Below are 26,949 nucleotides of genomic sequence, written 5' to 3' on the forward strand. Positions count from 1 at the left end.
CCGGAAGGCCTTCTTATAAAGTACTCAGATGGTTCAGTATTGATGTACTGTCACAGGCAGCTCTGTGAGGTGCTCTGCCTCAGGAACTTTTATGTTTCCATTACTCAGAGCAATTGTCAGTGTCACGTTACAATGTATAAAGGCATAGCCTATTCCAGAAAATTCCAGAATTTTCTAATTCTGGGATAAATCCTTATTTAATACCAAAACACATATTATTGGATGTTTCTCTTGGTATTAGAATTTTACCAAATAATTCTTATATTAAGGATGACCTGACCTGACAATTGGGGCAAAAGTGTGCATCTTAGGAAAGCTTCCACCGTTTATTTTTTAAGATTGAGTGGTAGAAAGACTTTTGTTTTTCTTGAGTTTATTCACATTTGATAAACCACTCATTCACATAATTTTACAGCAATCATAAATTGCTTCATTACAAATCTCTGTCTTACATAGAATGTGCTGTATTTTCTGCAGAGAGCGCTTAACAGTCTTCATAGTCATAAATATTTTCCCTTTTTAAATAATTAAAGGTAACCTGAAAGGAACCTGTTTCCCTCAGAGATCATGGAATCATCAAGGTATTCAATTTTTCAAGATCTTGAAAATTATGACAGAACTTGGCTGACCCCTTCCTCATTTGCTACCTTCTGTCTGAAGTGTGGAACAAGAAGTGGATGTGCTGTTCCAGTATTATGTTCTCCTTCATAATACAACAGCATTTTTCCATACCTGTACTGTATTTTTTAAGTCATGCATTCAAGGACCCTTGTTTTTCAAAATTTTACAAAAAATCCTTTGATGAAAGAACAATGGAGCTGATGTCAGAAAAACAGAGTGGGAAGTAAGGCTGACAGCTTTAGTTCACACTGTGAGATAGGTTCTCTGCTGCTTTGCAGATTTCTCAAACGTTCTGGGAGACATCACTGCAAAACAAAGCCCTTCCTCCCCTTTATACCTGTGTTATTTCATCTTTGATAAGTAACATAATTTAGCATAAAAACCATGTTGTTCAAAGAAACCAAACTGCCTAAGAAGTTGTTCTGCTTTGTTAAAGCTTAATCAAAGCTGATGTTCAGCAGATTAACTGCTGGAAAGACAAATAGCACTGACTTTTGCACTGGTTTTCACAGTTCTGCTTAAAAATTCACAGCTATTTCCTTCTTTCCTAAACACAGTGTGTGTTGTGCTGCTGGACAGGACCAACAAATATTCAGCAGAAAAAATGCTTATAAAAGCTATTCAACAGAGATAATACAATAGCTCTGACATACCAAACATGGTCCTCACCTGCAGGAAGAGCATGCTCACTTACACAGATACAGCTTTGTAAAATAAGACTGTATGGCAGGAAATCTTAAATTATTATAGAGATCATAAACATATATATGCATTACAAAGTCAGTGACACTGATAAGCAAAGTTACAACTCAAGTTACGACTCTGAGCCATAAAACCTCTCTATTCAAAGTTTATTGTGCTTTCGCCTTTAGAAGGAACTTGTGGGTTTGGTGAAGCATGGAGGTGGTTTTGCATGCTACTTCTCAGTTGCTAAATTTGGAGCCATTATTTTAGTCCCACTTTACATTTTATACTTTGAATTCTTTCACAGCACCCGTCTAAGAAAAAGGCAACATATTTCAATGTTGCAACATTTTTCAATTATGCCTAATACGACTTTCTGAATCTTCAATCTACCATTCTTTCGTTTGCAAAACATCGCAGTTTTACTGTCAATTACGTTTCTCTTGAGCTAATAATAGCTCCCTAATATGGGAATCGAATTATTTCCCAGGTTATTTCTAATGATAGAGGGAAACTACAGCTCTTAAAGATCCCATTTGACACAAAGGTGAACAACCACCATGGCGAGGTTAAACAATACCAAATGGTTTAGCATGCAGACTTTGTTCCAAATATATAATTACATATTTGCTTGCACTAAAATTCATAGCTTATAACAATGTAAGAGTTCCAACTTACTTCTTTCACAAAAATCTGTGTCATTCCTAATTCAACAAAGTCTTTGTATAATCTTCCCAACTACTGAAATGTAGAAAACATTGTGCAATAACTACTGGTTCCTAAGGACTTCCTTTCTGATGACTTTCCAATAATGAATTATTATTTGCTAAAGGTTTTCAACCTTGGAAATGTATTATTTTAGATCTATACAAGTATACAGTATGGGTTTTGATCAAGATATCACACTTGAAGTAAGGTAAACATATTGCACTCTCTTTATCTATTTGATCTGTAAATAGTGCCAAAAATGTAATAAGGTCATTTAACAAGATCTATTTTACAAGAAAATGCTTTGAGTGGCATTGATTTATTTTTTTTTACCTTCTAATTCCCTGTTGGCAGAGTTCTTAAAACACTGGTTGCACACTTCCTGCTACTGCAATCTAAGAAATTCTGATCCAAAGATTGATTTTAGTCAGCTTGCTTCCACCTTTGTTTTTCTTCATAAATATAAGCAGTGCCATTTTTTCAGAGAACCAGCTACTCCCACCCTAGGCAAAGCCACCACCATGGCTAAAATACTGCTGCTTTCTTAGACAATGATGTCAAAATTTTCAGATGAGACCAAAGGTTTACCCAGGACCACCAGCTGGGGACTTCTGTCACAATATTGTGTCACAATATTCTAAGAGCCTGTAAATCCTCCTGTATTTCCTCATTAGTGAAATAAATACACTCAATCACTTAGCACTGTCTTCCTACTGAAGAAGAAAGACAGTTGTTTTCATGCTATTCAGCTGGTTATATCAGCTTCCCTTTCCAGATGTTCTTTACCTCATCACCTCTCTGAATTCACTACAGAAGCCCCATTTATTTTTCTGCATCATCTTGACATTTCTACATCCTTCTGTAATTACTACCCATCCTAGAAAGAAAAAATATATATCAAAAAGATTATGTACGCTGCCATATGATCTAATTTCTGATTTTACATTGATTACTCTCCTCTTTCAAGTATTTGCTTAATATCATTTGATGAATAAAGAAACAGCAGGATCTAGTAAATAACTACTTCTTTACTGTAATTTATTATAGTATATAATTTATTATCGTATATATTATAGAAGTCTTTAATTTCCTACATTTTTTATTATGTCAATTATTCACTACGTTTTTGTAGTGAATACAATGAAATTAATATTCTAAAATTTTCAGATAAATCCATTCACATTTAAAATTATTTTTTAAAAACATTTGGGCAGTTGCTAAGCAACAGTGATCTGCAAACTGGTCAGTTAAGAACCTTTGCTGTGAGACCATGATGGAGATCCTGTCAGGACATCAGATCTGTGTGTGCAGAGTTGGCTCTCTTTCCCCCAGCTGTTATTCTGCTCTTCTACAGTGTACTCCAAACAATCTCCTAAAACACTCAAAAAAGCCATTGACTATTTTTACTTCACCTCTACAGTAATTATGACACAAACACATTGTTATTAACTTGACAATGAAAGAGTTTCAACTAGGATGCAAATATCCTGTCACATGTGAGGTGTTCCAGCCTTCAGTGTCACATCTATTCTACAGCTTCTACTTACTGCTCATCCTGTAGTCCCTCACCAATCCTGCTTCTAAAACTGCCATAACTACTGCTGCCATCTTCCTAAAAACACACCCTAAAATGTTTTATAGCAGGTAAATTCTATTTCAATTAAAGTACCTGTAATAAAGATTCTTTTTATTATTCCAGAATAGAATAAACAAAACCACGATACACAATGAGTGTCAAAACAAAGCCCATGAAAGCATAACTGATTCCAGTAACACTTGGAAAAGTGAACTGCAAAAATATGCAGAAGAACTCCATTGATTAAGAACTGGTGAAACAAAACTAGATATTGACAGTGTATAATTCAAGTTTCTACAAATTTGCATGAAGCTCCCCCCTGACACTCCTTTTCTCCAGACTTCAGCTCTCTCAATGGCTCTAGTTGCTTGTGAGTTTTTTTAAGAAATGCAACCTAGAGTGCTTTACAGGTTTAAGTAAACAAACAAACAAAAAAAAAAACCCAAAAAAATATTTCTGTATAAAATTCAAGATACTAGAAAAATTAGAGACAACAGACTGACCAAAGATGGCAAGATCACTCTGAAAGGTAATGCAGAACTGTTCATGGATTTCATTAGCTGAAATCTCCCTCTGGCTGACTGAGGAGGGCAAACAAGAAAAGAGATGTGATATGAGTGTCACAATTTGAACACAGATCAGCGCTGGATGAGAAGTGGAAGGGAGAAATGGGAAGGGAGCATAAATTTAGGATCTGTCAGATAACAGATCATATTAATTTGTCTTTTAGAGCAAGTCTCCTGTGCTTGTGTGCCTTTGAGAAAATCAACAAACTAATTTCAAGGGGAAAGCACTGGTTTGATATAATATTTAGAACTTGGGTACTGACAAGAAAGGCAAAGTTGTTCAATAGAAGAAAGGAAAGAAAGATAATTTTCTGGATCTACTCAGGAAAACCTTAAGGATTATCTTGGCAAAAGAATACAGTCAAATTAATCACCTTTAAGACTATTACCTGTTTTCTGAGATGTAGGGCACGGGACTAATGAAGTGTCCAAATTAACTCTGGTTGAAGATAACACTGGAATAGAGAACTTTTTAGGAACTTCAAAGAGGTTGTTCATGCTCACTTCTACACTGTAATCCACGTACTTCAGCTCGGAGGGGTGCCTGCGAGGTTCCAAAAGTGCACGTCTCTGCAAGTGAAGCCATAATGTATCCAGCTGAGCAATCATATTCAATTTTCAGGTTGAAAAATGCAAAACTGTACAGGCTCAATTCTAAAACTGAATTGATAATTAAGAAACTCACATAGCAATTTTGAGTGATCCTTCCAAATAAAAACTGACTTCTAAGATACTTTTAGACATCATGCATCTGAAACATTTGTTTAAGAATAAGGCATTTTGAAATCTACAGTAAAACCATAGCTTACCCAGAAATAATCTCTGCTAGCCTTAATGCATATGCAGGAAAGGCAAGAAAAGGGAAAAAAAAAAACATAAAAAGAAAAATATTTTGTATCAGTAACAGAAAGATGCTTCTTCTCCTACTTCATAAAGTTTCTGAGTAATAAGAAGCATGAAAAAGAAAAGTTATTTTGCCTTTTTGCAAGGGATAACTATTAGCTAACTGATATTTTAATGCTGAAAATGTATTTTAGAAATATGGGCATTTAGAAACAATTCTAGAGACAATTTAGCTCCTCCTCTTGGTAAAAAGCATTGCTAATCAACATCATGAAATGTATTAGTAAAGGATTAGAACAGTATATTTAGGCAAGCTCAATGCAGGCATCTGAACCTATTAATGAACTTAATTTGACTCCTGTAGGATAACATTACGAAAATACTGCAATGATTTAATACACTACTTGCTCAAAATTGCCATTTTCAATCCAATAACACACCATAATTTCAATGCTCAAGAGTAACTGTAAGCTGAACAAATTTTAAACCGAGTAATGTCTTTGTTACAGACAAGGCTTTGAATTAATGACTGCTGTGAATTATCTTGAAGCAAATCTAGGATAGAGATAAGTATGGAAATAGTCATGTTTTGATAAGAAAACTGGTTTATTCTCAAAGTCTTTTGCTTTAAAATACTGCCAGGACTGCAGGTATCACAGTACATATTTCAGTAGGCCAAGGAACGCAAATCCATTGTGGGAATTCAAAAACTCAATTTAAAAGGAAAAGCAGTTGCTCTGAAAGATCACCATTAAGTGTAAGATGGTCAAATTACTGTTTAAATCACCTAGACTTGGGTTTTGCATTGGGTTGGTGATGGGGTTTTTTTGGTTTGCTTTTTTCATCCCACATTCCCTTGCTGGTTTTAGAAAGCAGACCCACACTCTGACATTGCTTTGTTTTGACCATTAATCTAGCCTTCCATAGTGACAATACAATGTTAAACAAAAAGTACATATGGACATTGGGAAGCTGTTAAGATTTAGCTATTAATATAGGTTTTTTGTCAGAATAAATATAGAAACAGATAGTTATTCAAAATTCTTATTCTATGAAGAGCAACTGGACACATGTATTTGCCTAAAAAATTCACACCAAACCAAATTCTTAGGATAGTTCTTGTACTACTGTATTTGCACAACCTTGTGCAAATATAATTTACAGAAGGAACCGGGAAAATTGTTATGTGAGTTGAAAATCTGAGCTCATTATTCACTCATTTCTATCATACAAGACTGGGCTCTGACATTACTCCCTCTCAAATGCACACAAAATTAATTAAAAAACCAATAGGTACAAATAATTGAATTGCTATATTAGGTGCAAGTTCCACTTCTCTCTGATAAGAATGAAATGCCAGAATATTTTGCAGTGGGAAAAAAAATAATTCTAACTTGTAATGGGAGGTTCCTAACCACAAGAATTACATACATTTACCAGTTTGAATATGACTTGATCTTCTGCATAATCAAATAAAAATTTATACCTATAAATTATTTTTATAACTAGATTACTTTCCAACACTGAAACAAAAACTGAACATGACTACAAAGTTTTGTTAAATTTTAATTGACAGTATAACTATAAGATGACCTTTCCTGGAGTACTGAACTCATTTGCATTATAATTATCTTGAAGAAATGTCTTATTATTTAAAAACTCACTGAAATACTTTTTTTATTAAGATCCTTGTTCATGTTATTTCATTTTTAAATGCAAGTTAGGAAAAAACGCAGTTAGTTATTATTACATAGTCTATGAACATTTCAAGTATTTCCTGGCATCTTGTAAACCAGTAAAGGATAAAGTGGAAAAAGTAATAACTGATTGTTTATTGGACTATCTTGTGAGAACTTTTTGTTTCTAGATGTTGAAATCTTAGGAAAATATGTATAGGTTGGAATGATGCATAAGAAGAGGGCTATATCTTATTACAAAAACCTGAAGGCTTTTAAAAACTATTTTGCATTGATTGCAAGACAAGGGAACATCTGTCTAGCTCCTTCATTTATTCTCAAGGTTTATTGGGTTGGGGAAAAAAATCAATTTCTTACAAAAATATGCATAATGAAGGTTACTAATACAGATACCTATTACATAGAATATGACAGGTTTTTTAATCAAGAGATATTTTTCAGAAGTAAAGTAAATTGTTAGTACTTTTTTTAACTGCAGTGGAGTTTTCTTAAAGGAAGGACATCATAATAACACGGGGTGACCAAGTAGCTTCGGAATGAACATGTAAAATATTGCAGTGCCTGAGGGGGAATTGGGATTAGTAACTGTCAGAATACAGATGTGTGAAAAAAAAAGTAACTTCACACTATTACCTGAAACATAGAAACAATTCAGCCCTATAAATCAAGGACAACTAAATTTAATTACAGAACCAGATAATTGTGTTTCTCACCTCAACTCTGGACAGCCCCAGCAATGCAGCTGCAACTCGAACGCTGCTGCTCTGCAAAGTCCCAGTCATCAACCTCCTTTCATACTCAACAGAGGACATCTGCTGCTGTGCAGCCAGAGCCAGGGCCCTCTCTCTTGCCTCATTGATCAATGGAATCCTCAGATTTTCCTCCAAAGTCTGACCAAGTGCACATTTCAAATATAAAACTGGCTGTACTGGGCTTGCATCTGTTAAAAAGCCCAAAGAAATGAAAAGGCAAAACAAAACCAAACACCATATTTATTTATCGGCTGGTGGAACTGCAGAGAGTATTTAAAATTTCTAATCTCCAAAGAAAATAAGAATACAAAATTCTTTCAAGGTTTAATTCCATGCTATTAACCTAGTACATGCCATTTATTACCTATAATATTTTATTTTTCAACATGATAGGGAAGTAAAAATTAGCAGACTGAAATGCAACCCAAAATTTAGCTTACAGAGCTAACAAATAGCTAATAAAAAAAACTCAGACTTTAGTGTTACTACCATTATGACAATATTAAAAGTTTACCAAAGTCTTTCTGCTACCTACACAACACAGCCATACTTTTACCCCCTAGGTGATGTTTTATCTCCTCTAAAAGAAACTCTCGGAAATTATTTCAAGTAGCAGCTACACTGATTCTAAAACAGGATGGACAGCAGTTTATCCCTGGCTGTTTGAAGACAAAAGGAATATCATTGGAATATCATATCACTGCACACAAAATTTGTGTTTTAAAGCTAGAAAATTTCTAGATAACTAGGACTTGTCCTGGTTCATATGGCTAGAAACCTATATTTAGAAGAAAATAAGAAAAATTATGAAAAAGTATTTATGTAGACTATGTTAAAAACAATACAAGACAAAGATCACCAGCAACTAGCTGATGCTCTAAAGAGAATGGACTGGAAAACATTAGAAGAAATATTGCATATATTCATTCTAATGTATTTTTTACACTTCACTCTAAACAACTTATTTTTTACCACATGTATTTAATAATTTTAAGAAAAATCCATATAAATAAAATAATATTTACAAAAAAATAAATTTTGCTCTATTTTACTCTTTTCCCTTCTATTCACTGTACCTTCTGAGGTAGCCTGCAAAACATTTGGACTATCCAAGGCAGGCAATTCTGAAGACAGAGGTAAATCACCCATTCCCTCAAGCAGGTACACAAAGTCTCCAATCTGAAAAACAAGGACACACATCCAGACACTTCAGAGAGAAACTCATGCAGAACAGAAGGCAAAGTATTACAACTAACAGCAGATATCCTTGTGACATCTCAGATCTGACCTAAGCAATAATTTAGATATGTAGAACTGTTTTTAAAAACTATGCCTAAATATAAGAAAATTATTATTTCAAGCCATGTTATGATAATAAAGTAACTTTAATTAATAATATTAAATCTAAAAAGTCAAGAAATTTCAAAAAGCAGAATCCTTTCAAACTCCTCATGTAATTTAACTGAATAAGGGTACTGTGACCAATAAATACAGCAAAAATTTGAATTCTAACTACCTACAACAGTTACATATATTTAAACATGTTCATGAGCAAACTGCATTGCTTTTCACCACTTGGAATTTTTTTTAAAAAGGTTTACAATAGTTTTGAGCCAGAAACATTTCTCTAGAAAGCAAAAAAAAAAAGGTAAGTCAAAGAAGGTTAGCATCATGTACAAATTCTCTTTAAAAAAAATAAAGTTAGTAAATTTTGATTATTTCATTAAAAATGGAAAATCTACAGAAGATTGAAAGTAAATATAAAGATGACCTACAACAAAGCAAGACAGTAATTTTTAATACAGGAAAGGTTAACTTAATTAGCAGAGAAATAACAATTTAATTATAGAGGGAATAAAAAAATAAGGTACATATGAAAGACAGAAAAGTATTTTTGAAGAAAACTCACTGAAAGTACTCCAAATGAAAGACCAACAATCAGAATGGCCCAAATGAAAAAGATATCTATGTTAGGTACCATAAACCTATCTGAACTAGGCAGGAAATTTAACATATATAATGCATATATGGCTTTGATAATTTCTTTGTGTTTACCACAATTTTTTCAGACAATTTTAGCTTCTACTGATTGCAAGATAAAGAATTAAATGCCTCTGAAACAACTGGTATAATTTGCACATTCTATCTCTCTTTATTTTCATAAACCATATTCTGTAATACTCCACCCTGTATTCTGTTTATTACTCTTCATCCCAGATATGAAGGAAATAATTTATTTCTATAATTTAGTGCATCTGCAAACTGACACAATGTTTTCCTGTTAATACTGCTCAATTGTATAGGAAAACCCTGGTTTTTCCTTTGCCTTCATTTGTAGTTTCATCAGATATTTATGTTAAGGCTGAAAACACTGCAATTATATTTCTGACCCAGCAGAAGGAAAGCTATTCAACTTTGATGGCATTTTCTCCCCTTCCTTGATTCAAGAGCTCACACAAATCTTCCTTGAGAAGGATTAAAGAAACCTCCAGCAAAATTGGATTCTCACACACAAACAGCCACTCCTGGGAACCAATTTAAACAGGAATTATTCCTGTTTGACACAGTGATTTGGCTCCATAAGGGCCCTTAACAAGCTCACAGCACATACAGCTGATTTTATGAAGGTGCTGGTTGCTGGGATGCCATTCTGCTATCAGCTGCTTTTCCTGTCCTTGCTGAAATCAATATGCTTATAGGAAGGAACAAAATTCCCCAATTTCCTCTTTGCTTTGAAGAATTCTGGGGTTCTGATCTCCACAGAACACAAATCCTGTTTTCTTTCCACTGAGCTTTTGGAACAGAATGGGTATTTTACTGAACTTGAAGAGTTTAGCTTGTATGTCCATGGTTTTAATGATTTATATTTCCATTTTCCATCGGCTGCAAACAGGACAGCATCAGCATTGTGCAGGGTTTACTTTTAATGAAAATAGTTAATAAAAGGGCTGATGAACTTTCTGTCCAATCCCATTGCTATCTGATGTTTCAAAAGAATGTAAGGCTACTAGGAGTTTATAGTTACCTGTGCAAGCCAGTAAGTAAGAGTAACAGACAGCAATGTGTTCTTTCAATAAACAATTTACTTTTATACTAGACACTTAGCTGTAAAAGTCTGGACTGACATTCTTAAACTATGATTTAATAAATTATTATCATTAAAAATTCCACGTTGTTCACATTTAAATTACCTCCTGGAAACAAAGATATATTTTTTACAAAGCAATACAGTTATGTTTAGCAATATTTAATATCTTCTATGAAAAAAATCTATGCCAGAAGTCAGAAAAAATGTCCGTTTCAATTTTTCTTAAAAAACAAAAAAGAACTGAAAGAAATTCTTGAGAAATGTGCTAAATGGCTTGTTCTGTCATTTCAAACCTTATGAAAGTTAATGTAAAGATTATTTCAAAATAAGGAACATCCTTGAGGCCAGAAGCCTTGAATCAGTGTATCCTCTTGCTGTTATTTTAAATATATAGCTGCTGCAGTGATGGATAGGATTCCCAATTAGATTCAAGTGCAGTGATTTAAATCTCAATACTTCCATTACTGATTGTAAGGAAGGAACAGATCTACTCTGATTACTAGTTTGGTCTATTTGTAGGGAAGAGAAAAAAAGGGTAGGAAAGGTGGGCAGGAAAAAAAATCACAGAAATGCTAAATTAAATTATTTGTTAGATTTTATATATAGCACATGTTGATATTTGAATTATACAAGACTCCTCATTGTATAAAGTCATTTGGTCATCATACAACATGGTGGCTGCACTTCTTTGTCAGTTAATGGTATGATTGAAATATTGCAGTCATATACAAAATATTTAAGAAAGCCAAATTCTTCCTGTGCCATTACTATAGAGCCCTAAAATCATGTTAGCTATCTTGCAGTTTCATCTTTCCCTAGGAGATTTAATACAATTCCTCACAAATTATGCAATTAAGTAGATGGAGCTAATTTTTCTAACCTGGGGTTCTGCATATCAAAAACTTTGCACTTTGAAGAGCCTTTAAATGCATCACACCTACTCAGCTAAGCTGGAAGGACCAAGTGATCCAAAAAAAGTTGCCATACAGGATTAACAGCAGCTTCTCTGAGGTATTAATGCTTCTTGCTGTGAAAAGGTCACCTAAACCTTTGTTAAGAACAGTGACTAGTAGCTAGGTGTGTAAATTTATTTCTACATCACCACTGGAGGCAACACTGGGGCTGTCAGAAATGTACTTTTCCCTTTCCACCTGAGCTATGACCATCCTACAGCTCTGACCACATCTCTTAGATTAACACTCTTTCCTTAACATGTCTAAATTTCCCTTCACTCCTTCAGGCTCTATTCCTTGGGTAGCAGGAGCCTACTCTTCTCAGCCAAGGTGTGACTTCTGCTTCTAATAAAAATACAACAAACAGGTAAATTGCCAATAGCAGAGATTTACAGGGTATAAAATAGTAACAGGTAAAAGGAGATTCTTCTGAAATTTACTCCCAGACAGCAGTACGCCAAGTTCTTCCTTGTCTAGAGACTGCATCTAGATAGTTCATTGAATTAAACTGATGGACCTAAAATTCCTTTATGAATGTACTGCTGTTGATGTGTATTTCTTCCCTAATAATTTCTCTCTTTGAATGATGCTGAGCACTGGATTGATTTTCCACTGAACCATCCACAAAGATTGTTAACCTTTGACATGGGGACTCTTTGTGGGTGATTACTGGCTGTCAATAAGGTGTGAGCTCACTATTTCATATGGGTATTCCACAGAAATTCCTCTTCTATCTCAGCTAATTTTCAAGAAAAGAGAATTGTACACTCTTTAAGATGCCCAGTCGTATGGTTTGTTTTCTTTAAAAATAGCCAGTACCTGGACATAGTCAGAAAGACAGACTTGGGCATCATTGTATCAGTCTTATTTTCCTTTATGAACAAGACAAAAAAATCAAGCTGGCCATGTGGCATAGCCAAAGTCATGTTTAAGCAATAAAAAATCCCATCAAACACACAAACACCAAACATCAGAAGTTCCATGTTCTATAGCAGGTAAGAATATGGAAGCTGAGACTGTGCAGGAGAAAAAGTCATTTAGTTTTAGATGCATTGTTACAAATCATCAAATTCTCTAGTGGCAGAGAGAAAGGCAGAGGTATGTAATTGCACAGAGGGGAAGCTGAAACACAGAGGCATTGTTAGGAAAGTAAGAAGCAGAATCCAAGCCTTGAGATCAGCCACACATAAAAGAAGATTATAGAAAACAACAGGGTTTTGAAAAACGTTGACAGCCAGAGACAAAACACGGCAGACAGGTTAAAGAGGTGAAAAGGTGGACTAAAGACACTAATAAGATTGTGACCACTGAGATAAAGTATTACCAGAACATCAAAAAGCTGGATTGCAAGGTTGGAAGTTCTGAAATACGATCAAAATCAGATCTTGGTGATCTGATTGAATTTCAATTAAGTATATAGGGCAAAACCCAGGCTACATGAGTCAAGAGAAACTAAAAGGTTGTGGAGTCAGTATTCATGTACAGTCTGTACTGAATGGAACTCTGATTGAGAAAAAAAATTAAAAAGAGACAGCAAAGAAAATTATTATTCTACTTTGACAGCATACCCTAAATATAGTAATGAATATATGGAGAAGTACTGAACAGTAAAGTCTTTATCCATTCCCTGCCTATGCATTATTCTTGCATCCACGTCAAGACAAATTATTTAAATTTCTTTTTTTTTCTGAAGCTCAGATGCCTAGAAAAGCCACCAAAATAATATTCCCTGCAGTATTACTTTTTATTACTTAGTGGTGTTAAAGTGAAAAGTTGCCTGTAGCACTTCATATAATTCTAAATTATGTGTAAAAGGACAGTAAACAGTTGCCCTTGATCAGGACCCCCAAGTCCCTTTTCAAAGCACTGCTCTCATTTACCCTACTCATGCACAACTGGAAAAAGTCCTGATTCTTACCTGACATGATAAACACAGAACATTCACTTTATTCTTACCTTTTCATTAACCAGCATGACAGTGCAGTAACGCTTTTCCTGATAAAAGGGAAGGAAGTGAATATCTAAGGTTGCAGAACATTTCCCTCTCAAGAACATTTTTTCCATTGGACTGAAGAACTCATGCAGGAGGCCAAACTGATCAGCTGTTAAAATAAATTTAAGTGGATGTTTAGATACAACAGCACAGGCTGTAAAATAAAGTAGTTGCATGAGTTTAAAAAAAAAAGATACTGTATACAGCCTCCTGTAGCAATCAGTATTTAAGGCACACCTGTAACCAGTAATCACTATTTACAGTTACAGTTGTGTAGATGTGCTGCAATATTGCATGCTGTATTATTTAAATGCATTTTGCTAATTACCTGCGTTCTTACTCTGTACACTGAAACAAAACTGGGGAAAATAGACAGTTCTCACTTTAAAAATTCCTTAAGGAGGTACAGCCTCTAAGAAAAAGTCTACTCACATCAGAAGTATAATTTACTGCGATTTGAACAAAGAATCTCACTCTCAGTGCAGCAACTATGTACCCAAGAATGTATGTGAAAGTGAAAACAACAAAAACAAGTGAAATCACATAAGAAAATTATGCCAAACTCTGGCCAAATAGAAGAGGGATGGGACACACATAGCTTCTCTGAGTAATCTGTTCCAGTGCCTCACCACCCTCACAGTAAGAATTTCTTCTTCATATCTAATCTAAACCTGCCTTTCTTCAGTTTAAAGACATCACTTCTTGTTGTATCCCTACATATACTTGTAAAAAGTCCCTCTCCAGGTACTGGAAAGCCACAATAAGATCACCCTGGAGCCTTCTCTTCTCCAGGCAGAATTTTTGACTGTGATGCACAATTTGAGGCCAAGATTTTATTAAAACTATAAATAATAGTTACTAAGAATATCCATAAATAATATTTATTGAACATACTTAGATGTCAAAATCTTGCTTCTGTAGATTGCATAGGTACTTACAGCAAGTCTCCTTCTTTGAATCTTCAGGCAGTCCACCATTTTTTGAACTTATTATGCTATTTTCAGAACTAAAAGGAAAAAAAATTAAAACAATATTCTAAAACAATATTCTAAAACAATATTCTAAAACAATATTCTAAAGCTGGACATTTTTATTACAAATTAGTTCCCCGTTTTATGAATAAATACCAGAAAAGCAAATGTTTTGAACACAAAAAAAACCCATCAAAATAGACCACTACATTTTGGAACCATTTTCCAACCAATAATGTTAAAAATCACCCTATCCACTTGAGGTGGCTACAGGAATGACCTATATTAATTAACATTGATGTTAGTCATTCAAAAGAAAGCTAACATAATCAAGGCCTTGTCTAAGAAAGGAGAAAGGGATGAATCTTAACCTAATCACCTGAACTCTGCTCATTACAATATTGCCTTTCAAGTGTATTTGAAAAGAACAGATATACTAGAAAAAAACAGCTTCAAACAAAATCTCCTTTGAACTTTCATCCTCCCAAAGCAAACTGTGCTCCTCACCATCACATTTTCTTAGTGTGACTTTATGTAGTTTTCTATTCTTCTTCACAAGTAATTCCCACCACTGTTGACAGATGTTAAGATGATTGTGCAGTTATAGTTATGGAAGAAGATTTTTGCTTAATTTACGTCATGCACAGAGCTCAAAGATGCTGAAAACAATACTGTAATGTATCAAAAAATACTGTGAGTTTCAGCTCAAAACTCTGATTTTAAATTATCCACACATAAAAGTTATTCCCCCTGGCAGTACAATTTGGTGAACCAGCATACAACAAACAATTACTACATACAATGTTTGATGTTGGGTCTCTCTTAAAATAAATAGTTAGTCTTGCTGGGCTAAGAAAAAATCACAACCTTAAATAAATGGACGTGCAAAACTCTTAGAATATGTTGCCCTGGAGATTTGTTTTAATACTTATACTTAAAGACCATTTTTCAGAAAGGAAAATGATCTCTGAGTATATGCAACATACCATTTATACTATACTTTACAAATAAGTATCTCACATTGTAAAAAATACTAATTTCATATAAAACATCATTTCTCTCAATGCTTTATCTTTGGATGAGAATGCCAAATCCTGCTTGCAAAAACCGAGACTATAGCAGAAGAATCACTGTAAAAGTAACAAATAGCTGAAGAGCTATATGAAAAAATAATAAGAATAATACAATAAAACACATTACATTTTTTCACTGGTGAGAATCATACATTGAGTAAGTCCTATTTTCAGATCTGAACAATGAACAATCATTAGACTGATTTAACATGGTATTAACTGCTCTCAGTATCAATTTTTTTATTACTTCAGTGAACAAAGCACTTGCAGGTAAGTGATGGGAAAAGAAAACAAACCGGTGTTGTGGAAGACATGAACATTGTGTCTCATTCTTCCATAACAAAAAGAAATAGCATCTTGCTCAATAATAAAACTGAAAGGAATAAAGTTCAGAAGGTATAAGAAGCTTGGTTATGTTCAAAGTCTGGTTCAATACATCCTCTTTCAATACACAGAGAAATAAGGAAAAGGATTAGGGAGAAGAGCTTAAAGCTGCTATAAAATAAATCTACACAAACTGTTCACTGCACCTGGGTCGGGCAAATCCCTGGGATCAACAGAGAATGTGGAATGAATGGCTCAAAAGCAGCCCTATGGAGGAAGATTTGGGCATACTGGTAAATGAAAGATTACAGATGAGCTGGCAATGCCCACTCTCAGCCCAGAGAGCCAAACATGTCCTGGCTGCACCCAGAGCCCCGTGGGCAGCAGGGCAGGGAGGGGACTCTGCCCCTCTGCTCTGCCCTGGTGGCACCCCACCTGCAGAGCTGCCTCCAGCTCAGCATCCCCAGCACAAGAAAGACAGAAGCTGCTAGAGGAGAGCCACAGAAGGGGTCAGAGTGCTGGAGCACTTCTACAGAGATACCCTGGAGGAGATAAGGCTCCAGGAAGACCTGACTGTGGTCTTTCAATATTTAAGGCCAGAGCAGAGGGAGCTGGGGACTGAGGGGAAATGAAAGCAGCTCACAGGAAAGAGAGACCAAGCAACTTCTCCATCTGCCCCTCATTTGGCTTGGGGGTTTTTGCTGACAGAGTAAGACAATTTTACTCAAAAAGTTCAAGATTATGTTACAGGTGAGGATGGGTTAATGAAGGCACCTTTCAGTTGCTTGGCTGAGGTGTGAATACTTCCAATTCATTCTTGCTGGGGTTATTCTAAACAGTTCAGATTAAAATCACAGCCTGGATAGGAAGAAACCTTGAAGATCATCTAATTCCAACCTACTTCCATACTTTTGCACAAGTAAGAGTCCAGTATCTTCTACAGTCAGATACTGGTTCCAACAGCACATCACAAAGCCACTGGGTTTCCATGTTATCAGGTGGTCCAACAAAACAGACCAAAAGGCAAATCATCTCTGCAGTCAACACAGAGAGTGTTCATACATCATCATGGCATATGAGCTATCTTTTTGTCATGGTGTGACTTTACTCTTCATGCCAGGCTCCAAACAAGCCAATAACTCTGTTTCCCACCCAAAAAAATGCTCAGAAAAAAAATAAATAATTACTTTCCTATATGTATTTGGAGGAGAATTTACTAGCTTATAGCTCCAGATTCTATATATTACCAAGGGGGTAAAAAAAAGTGCCAGACACCATAAGAAAATCCTAAATTCACAGAGCAGCATCTTAATCAATCAACTTTAGGATGTTTAGCAAGAAAAGATCTTATTAAACAGAAGAGATTCAACAAACTGCTTAGAAATCCATTGAAAATACTGAAACATTTGAACACAAAATTCACATCTAAGATACTCACCAGTTTTCACACTCTGCGGAATAGTTTATGATTTCAGCACAAAGGGTAGGATAGAAACTAAAACAGGAGCTGCCCAAAATAGGTACTAAGGCTTAGAGTAGCTGGATTTCTTTGATATCAAATATTACCCAGAATTGTAAAGACTCCTGATATCATATTTGTAAACTGTATTTTATGAAACAGCAGGTATTAATGCTGTATCTCAAATTTCAAAGAGACACCATTTTTACATGCCAATTTTTTCTTTATTCTTCCAATAAATAAATAAAGGTATTCTGCATAACATAATTCTTTCTTTGGCACATGAAACAGCTTAGAATAAAAAGTGTAAGAATAGAATGCAGAAAATTGAAATTGTTTGGAATTCCTGACATTATCTCCAGTTTAAAAAAAAAAAGAGTAGTTAATTTAACAGTAAGAAGTTATACACAATGCAGAGCTTGATTTTAAATTAATTCATTAATTTTCCCTTTTTTTGGTTTGGAATACTTTTTTAATGTAAAAATATTTATCAAAATTCACAACTTGTTTTGCAAATCGATGCATGCTTTTGCACAGATCCAGATCCAGCCTTATGGACCCTACTGCATATGATAATCTGCTTAGTCATGGTCTTAGATTAGGACCATTAGTGAAACATTGGTCTATCTTTACCACTTCCTAGTTTTACAGTAGAAAATTTATGAAGGAAAAGTTAGCTATTAAATGTAACCTTGAACTTTTACAGTAATTTGACTATTTTTCTAATGGACATAATTTAAAAATACCAACATGCTTGAAACCTATGGGTAGTTTTCCATTACACAAAATTTCTGGGCCATGTGGTGTGCTTCTCTCCACCAGATTTTCCTTCTCCCACAGTGAGTAGACCATGCTGGCACACAGATGTAGACCAAAGATAATAATTCAAGTGTCAAGGGCTTGGAAAAGCACAGAGAAGTGGATAACTTGAAAAGTCTTGTCCCAGTATACTTAAAAGAAAAACTACGTCAAGTGGATTAAAAAAAATAAAAAAAGCACTGTGCTTCTCACTAAACACCATCCAGTTCTGCAAGAATAAAGAAGTCTTGCCTGCAACCACTGAAGGATGGGCTGCTGTGAGAGTTTTGGGCTTAGACAGTGCTGTGTCCCAGCAAGGGCACAGCAGTTCCTCAGGCTCCAGCTCCAGACTGGGATTGTTCCAGTCACGCTGTGATGGACCCACATCACAATGACAGAAGGGTTGGTCTCCTCTCCAGCCTGAATGGCACCATTTTGGGTGCCTGTGACACTGCCAGAGAGAAAAGCTGGGAAGTAAAAGGGTCACCTGCCAGTCAAAGCTTCCTACAGGGAGGTTTAAAGGGGATCTGACATATCTGGAGGCACAGGATGAGGGTGCAGAAGGAGCTCTGATCCCAGCTGGTCATGCTGGGATGATGAAGTTGTCATGTGCATGCCTCGGTCCTGACATCAATCTCACAGACACCCTCACCCACAGGGCAAGCCCTGACTTCACAGCTGTTTTATGCTGACAGAGCACTTAGAGAATTTGCCTTAATTTGTACATGGCTTTTTCTGGATTTACCAAAAGAATAAAAATTATTGAGGGTAAAAACATCTTACTGATCAGTCATAAAATGTACACACACTGCTTTTTTAACACAAATTTCAGAAGTTTCTTCCATTCAAGAAAAAGATCTTGTGAAAGGAGGCATTTAAAGTGGTTTCAGTTGTCATAGATGACAGAAACAAGTAAACATAGAGCAAATCAGTACTGGAAATTTCTAAAGACCTAAGGTGCCCTGAAATTAATTTCTGTAAGAATCAGATCTGGATGTGTGACAAAAATTACACTATTTAGACTGATTGTCTGGGGAGAAATTAAGCTAAAATATGCAAGATGATTAAAACATCCTTCCATATCAGCAATTATTACACACTTTTTTAATTTAGTAGAAATTGTAGTATAAATTACACTGTAGAAAACTATTTCCACTTAAAATATGTGTCTATTTTTTCTTAATAATAAAATGTTCATTATTTTTCTGCTTTTAGAATTTTTTAATTTTTAAAAAGGAATTTGAAAAACAGTCTGCATTTCATGACATGACTGTGGAACATCCTTATAATTCCAATTCAACCTACAGTATTGACGAGGTAGTAGTTATGATATTTCTCAATAATCCTTGAATAAGTGTTTCAGGATTTTGAATGTTTGAATGAGCTTTACAAATTATATCTCCCAACTATGGAAAATATTTTAAATTATTAAATGAAGGATTATTGAATTACTGAAAAATATTCTTTTAATCTGTTTATAAATTTTTTGCAGTACTGTCCTGGTTTCAGCTGGGTAGAAGTCATTCTTTTTTCTTAGTAGCTGGCACAGTGCTCTGTTTTAGAATAGGATGAGAATAATGTTGATAACACTGATATTGTATTGCTGCTGAGCAGTGCTTACTCAAAGCCAAGGAATTTCCAGCTTCCCATGCTCTGCCAGGGAGCAGAGTCACAAGAACCTGTGAGGCAGCATGGCCAGGGTGGCTGAGCTGCAGTGGCCAAAGGGACACCACAGAACATCAGGCTCAGCAGGACACCCCAGAGCTGCCCAGGGTGCCCCTCACTGCCCAGGGACTGGCTGAGCATCTTCTGTGTATTTCCATGTCCTAAACTGTAATTCTTTACAACAGGTAGCACACAGCATGCACAAACAGGTAGTATTAATAGAAATGTGTGCCATAGTTAGCAATTGCTATCTGGAACTTACCTAAACATTTGTTCTTGCTTTACTTGCCTGGCTTGATACACTTTCTCTGGGTGGAGCAAATGTGTGGATTCCAGCAAGATTACCCTGGAGTATGACAAGTACACATAATGACTGCATTTTTAACTTGCAGAATGATGAGGAAACTCAATTTATTCTAATTTTTAAATGTAGGATCAATAAAGAAGCTTATTATTTTCAATTAAAGATACTTTAAAAGTACTTGTTGTGGTTTAACCTAAACTTTTCTGTAAAAGATCTTCTCCCTTGGTATCAAACTAGCATTTTCTAGTGTTACTTGCAAGTAAACAATATACCCCCTGATGAAACACTAGATTGTTCAAAACACTAGAAGCCTGATACAAAGAATTTTAACTTTAGATTACTGGCAATGCCAATATTGATAATGACTTAACGTAATTGTCAAGTAGCTTTTGAATTATATAAAACTAAATTACATAAAACTAAATTACTTCATCACTTTATTGATAATTTCCAAGGGATTTATCCAAATTGTAAGACTAATGCAGCCTCACTGACCACCTCAAGAACTTCAAAATAAAAGACAGGAGCTAATTAAAGCCATATGATTCCTACACACAAGGCTTGGAGCAGTGGAAATAGTCCTGTTACAGGATTGTTATTGTTGCTGTTATTATTACTATTTGTATACATCAATCCTATTCTGTGGGAGAAAGAGAAATTTAGTTTGCAGCTTCTGCAACATGTATATTTATGTTGCATAAAAAATAAGTTAAAAATGTTGTGAAAGATGCTTCTTCCAAATAAATTAATAAGATGAACCAATGCTTAGTACTACAGACTAAAGACAAAATATGGAGTCTGATCACATAAACAGATTTTAAAGGGGTACAACAATCCATTTCCTTTGTATTAAAGAAAGCAACATTATTAACTCTGCAGTTGTTGAAGCTATGATGAATACAAATTAAAAATTAGACTAACTGATAATGATGCAAGCCCCAAGGCAAAAGCTTTTTTTTTTTCCTTTTGTATGCTTAAAAACTTAAACAGCAGAATAAAGCAGATTGGGGGAAAATAATCAACTATTAATTAACATGGCTTGTTTCTCTTTGTAATTCTGCTGGACCTCAGCCAAACACAAAAATATAAGCAAGGTTTATGAACTCTGATTAAAGCTCCAGCTTTACTGATTACACTGAGATGGATTTAAATTACAGCTTATTTATCTTCTTTATTCATTATGATAGCTTCCACTTCATAGTGCTTGTAACAATTTTGGGAATGTAAATCCCTATCATTTAACCTCCAGGTTTTACATTTTTAAGAAGAAGAAAATTTTGGAAAAGAGTGGATAAAACAGCATGATCATTAAAGAATTGTCTTTATATCACTGTCTACCTGAATATGCCATCAGTTTTGAAGGGATTGGTAACATTCAGGTTAAATTTCTTCAGCTCATAACATGGGGATCTGCACTTTATCATACCCTAAAATAGAACAAAAACCACAAGGCCACGAATCAAGTTATCATTGTTTTTTCCCTTGTCCCAACCTTCTCTTGCCCTAGCACAGTCAGGGCAGCTAAAAAATGAGAGGATCACATAAGCACCATCTAAGTTCAGAAGTCTATCCAGATGTGCTCAGTGATTGTGGATTACGAAAACAGGACTACCTGCCCTGACTGGGATATACCTGACAACTACAGAGTCTTTGGTTAAAAAGCAGAAACAAATGCAGAAGCATCTACATGCTTCTGCATTTGTGGTCCCTCTACATGTGACATCAGAAATCACTAGACTGAAGCACATGAACACCCCCAAAACAGAATTTCCAATAACATTCATATGCTGAAAGGACTCCAGATTTATTTTCAGAGAAATCAGTGCAAATTGTTACAATTTATTCAGGATTCAAATGTGATCTATGTCCTTAGGAATCTCACATATTCCTCTAGGGTTTTTGCTGCGTGTACATAGTCTAATATTGGAAATCTGAAAATTCATAGGTCAAAGGCAAATGCTGTTGCAACTCCCATTTTCATTTATATCTCAGTCCCCTTTTGTTTGACATAATGTACAGAATTGTTATTGTTATATTTTTTGTGACAATATTAATCATACACACATAAACTTACAAGAGGATCAATATTCTTAACTTCAGATTTCAGAGAGAATGTCAGTGTGGCACCATCTACTCCAACTCTATTTGAGATCAGTAGCAATACTGCTTCAGCAGGGTGAAGGAAACGAATTGTGAATTCCACATTTAAAAAGCCTTGTCTCCTAGGAAAAAAAAAAGAAGCACAAAACCAGGGCTCAGAAATTACTCAGAAATGTAATTTCAGGAGCACATTTCAGAATCTTTCTAAGGGAAGGGTTCTAGAAAAGGAAGCAATTTGTTTCCTCTGAAATATTTTGTTGTAGTATAATCTTCGGCCTAAGAGTATCTTAAAACCTTCTAGTAAAAGAACTATCTAGAAAAAGAACAATATTAAATCCTTATTGCTTTTTACATCAGCACATAGCTTAATTTTTCTTCACACACATACACACTAGCACAGGAAGTTCTCTTTCATTAGAGTATCGCCCTAAGTTAACAACTGATCCAATTTATGCTCCTCTATCTGAACAGGTTTTTCTGAGTTAAGCAGTCAGACAGCCTGTTATGCACTTTGTGGGGCAGATCTAGGTAGTCTTAATAAAGAGTTTGAAAGAAATTAGTTTCAAAACCCTTCAGAATAATTAGGAAAGCTGAGTAATTAAGAGGGAAAAAAACCAAAACTCTCTTGTACAAGCAACAGCTTCTCTCTAATGGGAAAACTGGAGAAGACCATACAGAACGAGAGTTTAGACTAGGTACACACTTAGATTTTATCTGCATCAGCCCTTCAATGAAGCAAGAATAAGAAAACTTCAGTGCCTGAAGCTCTCACTTTGAAGCTTTCCAAATGTCTCTCTGATTTTGAGATTAGTTTTAAGAAGGCAGTAAGTCTTCAGTTGTCAATTCTGAATAATGATGATGAAATCCTGGAAATTCTGTAAATCTGGCTCTTACAGTTTTCAAGTTCCTACTGCAGAGCCCCAATAAAATTTCATTTATGCCACTGAAGAGTGGCCAAGTCCCCCAGAGACCAAGGCTGCTAGGTCACCACACCATTCAAAATGTTCTGAAAAAACATGCTGTGATGCAGGCACCCAGAGGGATAAACTGCCTGAGACATAAAATCCCAAAGCCACTTTAAGGATCAAGTTTTAAGTCTGCTCTGCTCACAAATAAGAAGGACAGGCAACAGCAGTGTCCAGCACTTTCTTCCTGATCTTTGCCCTCTGATTCATGCAGCAGCTGAGAATTTGGATTTGAATTTTTGCCTTCTGTGGCAAAACCACAAAGTTGCTTAGTTTTTATCTCTATTAATCCATGTTGTGGTCAATGTAAAGTGAGGGCAAATTCATCTCATGGAATTATTCTATAACCTTGGGGGTTTATGATATTCCTGTTGTGAACTGCAAGTCTGCAAGGCACAGTGCAGTGCCCTGGAGAGTGGGAATCTCAGATGGAGAATTGATGATGCCATATGCAACATAAGACACTCAGCTACACTGAGAATGTTATTCACATTACTATAATTTCCAAACACACCTACAACATGATGATCTAACATGAAAAACCTGCAAGACTCCCATATGTCTCATCAATTCTAGGAGTTTTTTAAACACTTGCACCAGATTAAGAAAGTTATTAATTTTAAAGAACCTAGTTTTCATTTAATGATCATGACATTATGATAAACTCTGCAGAGGTTACTGTGCATGACTGGCATTTCCACAGGTGTTTATTTCCATGCAATTTTTCATATATTTGTTTGTGTATATAATGCCAAGCAGCTCAACAACAAGGTTTTGCACATTTTCTTCTGTATTGATTTTGCTTTGTAGTTTGTTCTGAGTGTTTCATTTTAAAGGTGAAGTGAAAAACAGCCATGGTATTGACCTTTCATAGAGACACATGGTATTTTCAAGGATTACATTTATATGATAACTCATATTTGAAGTAATTGCAAAGAAAATGGAATCAAATCAGCCTCACAGCTTGCTGAAAACATAGCATTATTTGTGGTTCCCTTTGCATATATTTATAATAGGCATGTAATTTAATACTGACATATTGATGGTCCTCAAAGAGCACTTTAATTATGTGATCTTCTTGAATTTGACCATTTGTATTTGAATTATTTTCTTCTTCACAGTTTATTTTCATACAAGTGTTGACCTTTTTTTTTTTCTTTTTACAATCTCTAATCCATTTTATCTGTAAATGGATATCTTGCAGATAAACTTCAAAACTGCTGACAGCCAGAGTTACCACTACATCCTTTTGTCCTCACTAGTTAAACAGGGATTAATGAAATTCCTGTATTTATTCAAAAAGCTGCACAGCACAGAAAGACCAAAATGTACTTAGTGAACAAAAACAATGAGATGGTGATATACCATGAGTATTTCTGCTACCAGAAATTATAACTAATGCTTTCCCAAAATTAAATCTCAAATCCCTAGATGTCTCTCAGACATGTAAGATGAACAAGTAACTACATCACATCCATCTTGGTGGGGAGGGAGGATGGGACAAAAAGATGCAGTGTGATACTGCTCAAACCTATGTCATGGTCTCTTTAATTCCCAGTCATGCTTAAATTAAGAATAAGAGCCAAAATCTGAGACTTCAGAAGAAAAGAAATCTACCTGCTTATGCTTCTACAATGCATTGATGTATAAAATGGGAATCAAGTTTTGATAAATAGGAGAAAAATATATACATTGGAGATAGATGACTCCCGTAATGATCTGAAGGTTTATATATTGCCCTTAAAGCTCTATTGAGCTCAACTGCAAGAGTCTCACTGAAATATTAGTCTAGATTTGTTCCAGGTTAAGGAGACAAACCTGACCCTTACGCCAATTAATTTTGCCCTGCTTGTAGTTGAACAAACATTTCTAGTGTTTCACCACTCTTAAATTAGTAAGTTTCTATTTCTGTAATGCTACAAATAATAACACAAACATTTAATTACTTACATAGGAGGAAGCGTAACAGTGTTTCCTTTAGGTAAAGAGAACTCCTCAGCATCTCTTCCCACAAGAATAGCGTTGTAGGCCAAATTGTAATTGCTCGGGTTCTTCAGGCGCAGCTACCACAACAAAAACCAACAAGATCAGCCTTTTATTACTCATTTTTTAGACTATATAAGGTATGTTCTGAAGGTAAATTCCAAATTACAAACTGAGGATATCACAAAATAAGAAAGTACTTCAAATAGATAGAAGGGTAGATAATTTTCCTTTCAAAGGGGTGCAGATTTCCCATGGACTATCTAAACTTCATTTTTGAGAGTACAGTGTACACTGAATTCCTATGCCTGTGAATCTCTCATTCCTCTCTTTCATCTCAGATTTGTCAAATTTGTAGATTTTTTTCATGTGCTTTCAAGCATAAGGAAAAAACAGAAGTGAAATCCCAATACTGAAGAGAATAAAAAACAGAAAATACACACTTTCATCTCATGTATTTACTAGCCAAATGACAAGAAACCTATTAATTCTTTGTTGTAGCTTATATATAATACAAACACATATATACAAACAGTGTTCTAACCTTGCATTACTATGAATCTCAATTCAATGATATCAATACCTGCTTCACAATAGTTGCATGGAGAGCACCTGCAAATTCTATTGTGCTCTTGGGTAAGTAGTGAGGGAGAGTGTCATACAGGTGGACACACAAAATAAGCATCATGACAGGATTTGGATCACAGATATCAGTGGCCTAATATTGAAAACAAAACAAAAATAACCAGACATTCAGTTAAAATTTTGCTTGTATAGTCTAAAGATAAGAAGAAGAAAAAAAATCTTATTACACAGATATTTTATTCTAACCTGGAATAGCTGCATTATTATATGAATATGAATCCTGGGACTGCACGAAAGAAAACCCTAACTAATGAAAATCACTGACATGCTCTGGGTGATACCCTGGGTGATAAACCCAGGGTCAAAATTAAGCTCAACCTTTTTCCCCAAAGGTTCAGCAGAAACAAATGCTAATTTTATTAAATGCAACATAACAGAAAAAGCATGGAAAACTCACTGTCTGCAAAAACATACATCTTTACTACCTTAAAAAAAGTTAAAATCTTTTAGTTTATGTAAAATACCATCCCAAATACTCCTACATACAGTAGGAGTTTACAACGATAATTTCAGCTTCCAAATAACAACAATACAGTTGTTTCTATTGCAGATACTTTTATACTTTTGTAAATGGATTTATAAAAGGTAGAAATTATTCCTACAGGTTAAATATTTGATTTACAGAAATGAGTTTTAGTGGCAGCTGCAAACTTGTCAAACTTTAGTCCTCAGCAATTCGGGTAAGTCACTGAGGAGAGTGGTAAAATTATTTGCCACAGAGTATGAAAAAGGGAGCAAAAAACCATTTACTCTTCTGGACTGTCTTTAGTGTTGTAAGAGAAATGTATAGACATATTTATCATTTTAACCATCTGAGTTAATTTTTATTTTCAAGTTAAAGTTTAACATTTTTAAGGTAAGTTTTCTCTTGCCCTGTGCCCAGCCAAGCAGCTCATCCTACTCCCAGCAGTTCTCACACAGCTCCTCCTCTAACCTTCCAAGAGAGTGAGTACATAACTGGGCACTGATCTGAAGTTCCCCTGCAACTCTCCATGGCTTCCTAGATAACATTTTTCCTTGTAATTCCGAAGATTAATTTCATAGACTCTTCATGCAACGATGTAATCATAACATTTCATCTCATACTTCTATTTAATTCCATCACCACTGGTTGAAAATTCAAAATTTAGGATGCATTAACTATGCAAAGTAAGAAAGCTTCTTCTGTGCCAAAAGCTTTA

At 35.0% G+C, this 26,949-nt stretch overlaps 1 protein-coding gene across 2 annotated transcripts in view; it reads right to left on the reverse strand.

The window, feature by feature from the left end:
* The window catches only part of CFAP47 (cilia and flagella associated protein 47), a 254,052-nt gene that overhangs the window by 150,405 nt on the left and 76,698 nt on the right, over nucleotides 1-26,949 (reverse strand). For both annotated transcript variants that reach the window (XM_030282490.4, XM_072934926.1), the window contains 10 exons: nucleotides 25,707-25,841; nucleotides 25,091-25,203; nucleotides 22,150-22,297; nucleotides 21,414-21,502; nucleotides 20,034-20,117; nucleotides 14,420-14,487; nucleotides 13,445-13,590; nucleotides 8,524-8,626; nucleotides 7,409-7,635; nucleotides 4,545-4,725 (listed from right to left, as the gene is read on the reverse strand). In XM_030282490.4, coding sequence (XP_030138350.4) covers nucleotides 4,545-4,725; nucleotides 7,409-7,635; nucleotides 8,524-8,626; nucleotides 13,445-13,590; nucleotides 14,420-14,487; nucleotides 20,034-20,117; nucleotides 21,414-21,502; nucleotides 22,150-22,297; nucleotides 25,091-25,203; nucleotides 25,707-25,841 — 1,294 coding nt within the window. The remainder of the gene's footprint in view (nucleotides 1-4,544; nucleotides 4,726-7,408; nucleotides 7,636-8,523; nucleotides 8,627-13,444; nucleotides 13,591-14,419; nucleotides 14,488-20,033; nucleotides 20,118-21,413; nucleotides 21,503-22,149; nucleotides 22,298-25,090; nucleotides 25,204-25,706; nucleotides 25,842-26,949) is intronic.

This window comes from Taeniopygia guttata, chromosome 1, assembly GCF_048771995.1.
Source record: "Taeniopygia guttata chromosome 1, bTaeGut7.mat, whole genome shotgun sequence".
In the NCBI taxonomy this organism is placed as follows: domain Eukaryota; kingdom Metazoa; phylum Chordata; class Aves; order Passeriformes; family Estrildidae; genus Taeniopygia; species Taeniopygia guttata.